Source organism: Triticum urartu, unplaced genomic scaffold (assembly GCF_003073215.2).
Source record: "Triticum urartu cultivar G1812 unplaced genomic scaffold, Tu2.1 TuUngrouped_contig_9654, whole genome shotgun sequence".
NCBI classification, from domain to species: domain Eukaryota; kingdom Viridiplantae; phylum Streptophyta; class Magnoliopsida; order Poales; family Poaceae; genus Triticum; species Triticum urartu.
This window is the reverse complement of record NW_024120719.1, coordinates 1-4,189: the sequence shown is the minus strand read 5'-3', so window position 1 is coordinate 4,189 and position 4,189 is coordinate 1. Positions and strand designations below refer to the sequence as shown.

The following is a 4,189-nucleotide window of genomic DNA, read 5'->3' as shown; positions in this document are numbered from 1 at the left end:
CTTCTTCACCCTACAAAAAAGCACATCAAGAGTATAAAAAAAGCGAGCAAAATAATTTCCATAGTAGACATCATAAAAATGAAAAAATGTGTGATGTGCCAGAGCTGCCATCTGATAACAAGCTATGGATGAGCACACATGACAATGTAGGTGGTGGAAGTTAGTGGAAAGCTGCCAGTTGCCATATCAGTGGAATAAGAATTTCCATGTGGTCTTGTTAGCAGTTGCCATACAAAACAAGCAGGTGTTGCCATGCAGCAAAAAATAGATCATGAAAAACATCAATTGCCATGTGGGACTGATGGCAGTAGCCCATGTGGCAAGCTATGCAGCTGCCATGAGAAGCAGATAGTAGTTGCCACATAAATGTATCAAGTGAAAAAGTTGTGTATGATCTAGAATGCATCAAGCAAAAATGTAGCACTATGACAATGAAAAACAGGGAAGAGCCTACTTCTTGATTGTCTTCCTCAAGGCTTCCAACACGAAGGATCCCCGGTGTTGGACGTCGACGTACGAGGAGACGACCCATTGAAAGTGGTGTCACCAGTAGTGGGAACACCCTTGTTCAACCGGGCAGAAACAAGAGTTGGCGTTGGTGCTTGTTTCTTCTTAACTGCTCGTCCACCAGCTGTCGCCTCACTGCACGTAGAAAAACATGGCAAAAAAAGGATACCAAGTGTGAGACACAAAAATCATGCCGCACTTATCAAACAATGGAAAAAAGGTCGGTCTGTTAAAAAAGGAGGGACAAACAAAACACTAAATAGATGTCGAACCTCCTCCTAGCAGCTATGGGATCGGTCCTAGACCTCTTGCCAGCAGAGCCCTGCCCGACATCCTCTGGAGCCCTGCCCCTCTTTGAGGGCGACACCCCCGTGTCTCTCGTAATTGTTTGTTCAATGACTTTCTCCGGTGGAGGAACATTTGGTGCAGCCTTATCCTTCTTACCACCTACACGAACTTCAACATGCTCATCGTCGTCGGTTTCATGTTGCACATTCTCCATGTCATCGTCATCCTCCTTGTCGAGACCAGCATCTCCATCTATTTCATCTTGCGTGTCAGGGAGCTCCTAAGAGCTGTTGTAGTCGTACCGGCCACGGCAACCAGTTGGTCAATGTGTCCGTTCTCCAAGGAATGATGTGAACTGCCTCGCAACCGCATCACTGTCAGAGCCATTAAGTGTCGTCCAACCGTCAACCAACTTCTCGAGCAAGCTGGTCATGCCGGAAGCAAACTGCCCAACTAGATGCTCAACAGGTGCCCTCGCCTGAGCACAAAACAAAAAGTAGCAATAACCAAAACATATTAGAGTCACATGCGTAAGAACAAAAAAACCAAAACAACCATAGATATATAACAAAATGCAAAAGAGAAAAAACAAAATAAACATCATTTATTGCCTCAGTAGGACAAGATGAAGCTGAATGCACATCCATCCACTTGCCAAAGTTTCGTGGCCCACCAAACACACTGTAGTCTATAGCATTCTTGGCCATCAGCTGGAAAACAGCAAAAACAACTAAGATGTAAGAGAGAAATAAGGAGTAGTGGCTACAATTCATGTATTGCAAAAAGAGGAAAAAAGGAGTTTCGACACGGATGGCGAAGTTGCCGTATGGGGTCAGACATGGGTGCCATGTGTAGACAGCCATGGCTGCCTAGGTATTTATCTCTTGTTATCCATAAATGATTGCCGTATGGAGATTTTTCATATGTTATGCAGCATCGAAATTGAAGAATGGCGTGTAAGAAAGAAGGCAAAACTAACCTGTAGTTTCCCCTATTCTGTATCAGTTATCCTGTCTGCAGCAAGCACAGCCTTGACAGCATCGTACGTCCACGCAGATACACTTATGTGGAGGTGACGGACCTCCTATCCCAGTAAAGTCAACAGTGGACAGATCAGGACAATCGACGTACATGAGCTGGTATACACAATAAAAAAGAAAGTTGTGTCGGTTGCCATCATGCTATGTTGAAAAGAAGCTTATGTAGTTTCCTTGAGTCATCAATTTGAAGAGAATTAAGAAAGATTTGCCATCTATCTATGTTAGTTGCCATTATGCTATGTTGGCAGTTGCCATCTTGTTATGCTGGTAGCTGCCACCAGCTCAACATCATGGTTGCCATGCAGATTGTATAAAAGAGTATGAATGTATGGAATGAACACTTTCTTGTGTTGTTGAAAAATGCTATTGCCTTGTAGGCAGCAACTACAGATGCCATGGATCAAAACAAAACTCACTTTCACATGTAAAAAGATTCACACAAAAAATGAAACAAAAGGGTTGCCATGCACGATATTGTACGGTTGCCATGCACGATCTTTTACGGTTCACACGTATCAACAACTGCGATGTTGATTTAGGAAAACAATGAACCATGATAAGAGTATTTGCAAAAGAGTAGGGAAAAAATACCATTAAGTGCAAGCGACGACCCTTCTAGTACATCTTGTTTGAGAATGCATCATGCAGGAAGTCCGCGATGAATTTACACCGATTCATGTTCTTAACATCTTTCAACTTTGCCTGCACAACACAATTTCAGGACAAACATTTTCCGCATCAGCATTCGAATGAAAAAGGTCAAAAAACTGGCAGTGACTAGCTTCCAGATGACATCAAAAACAAAAGATTCAAAGGAAAATGAAGTAGAGAGGGAGCATTCACCAGGATGGGGAAGCACTTGTTGCTTGGGCAAAGAGATGTGGTAGGCGCAAAGACAGCTGAGATCAGGTACATGAGCGGCTTCATCTTAAATACCTCGCCATGGGTTTTCAAGCCCTCCAGCAAAGTTGCCAGCACAGTCGTATTCGGCATGGATGCCATCCCAGGAAACAAACAGGAGAGTAAGGCTTCCTCATTCTTATTATTCACCTCATATGGGACTTTGATTTCTCCACAGGGAACACCCAACGTGCAGAAGACAGATTCCTCATCCAAAGGCAGTCTTCCACGTCCAGGAATCACGAATTCCCTGGAGGCAGGATCATAAATCTCACCGAGCCAGTCGCATACATGGTTCATTAGATTCTTGCATCGAACATCCATCAGAGCCTGCATCCCCATCTCACCGGCAGCTCCCTTCTGCTCATCAGTAAATCCCTCAGTCAATATAGTCATGCGTTCTTGCGAAGCCCTATTGCGATGACGTTTCCTCTTCTGCATAACAGAAAAAGGATCACTTGTTGCCATGTTCAATGTCATGAAAATTTAGTTCTAACGGAAGATTCAAAACTCAATGTGACATTAAAACATATGGGGGTGGGAAGTGACCTCATCGCCATCTTTTATCCGACCAGTCGCGCGATTCTGTCGCGGTAACTCCATGAAGTCATCATCATCTTGATGGTCGCCGCGAGCCATTGTGCAACGGTAAGAACAAAACACACATTAGGGTGAAATGAAAACACAGCCGATGGATATAGAAAGAAATGCATAAAGTAAATATTCACTGGATATCATCGTTGAACAAAAAAGAAAACTCCATGGTTTCCCCAAAGTTTAAGCATCTGAAGAGGGCAGTTGTTGCCATGTGCTGAACATGCACAAAAGGCAAAAAAAATAATGAAATGGAAAAGCAATTGCAGAAACATGGCAACGGGACATGTATGTGTTTCTGAAGGAAGCAGTTGCCAGCTAGCAGAATCTACTTGCCATGTTGGCTCCAATGAAAGTGGCAAATGAGGCAGAGCATAGGAACACTCACCCCCCTAGGATTGTCCATCAGGAAATGTGGCAACTAACATTGGCTTTGTAAAATGTACAGATCACATCTACTAGGTTCAAAGTTGCCATGTTAACATAAGTCACTTCAAAAAAGGGCAGACTGAAGGAAATATGCCCTAGAGGCAATAATAAAGTTATTATTTATTTCCTTATATCATGATAAATGTTTATTATTCATGCTAGAATTGTATTAACTGGAAACATAATACATGTGTGAATACATAGACAAACAAAGTGTCACTAGTATGCCTCTACTTGACTAGCTCGTTAATCAAAGATGGTTATGTTTCCTAACCATGGACAAAGAGTTGTTATTTGATTAACGGGATCACATCATTAAGTGAATGATCTGATTGACATGACCCATTCCATTAGCTTAGCACCCGATCGTTTAGTATGTTGCTATTGCTTTCTTCATGACTTATACATGTTCCTATAACTATGAGATTATG

The 4,189-nt window shown here is 42.6% G+C and overlaps 1 protein-coding gene across 1 annotated transcript; it reads right to left on the bottom strand.

The window, feature by feature from the left end:
- Positions 1-311: 311 nt before the first annotated feature.
- LOC125532309 lies at positions 312-1,264 on the bottom strand. Its single transcript, XM_048696428.1, has 2 exons — positions 780-1,264; positions 312-642 (listed from the first exon to the last, which is right to left on the bottom strand). Exons 1-2 carry the CDS (start codon positions 1,007-1,009, stop codon positions 471-473), a joined length of 402 nt encoding a protein of 133 aa, XP_048552385.1. The 5' UTR covers positions 1,010-1,264; the 3' UTR covers positions 312-470.
- Between the last annotated feature and the right edge of the window lie 2,925 nt (positions 1,265-4,189).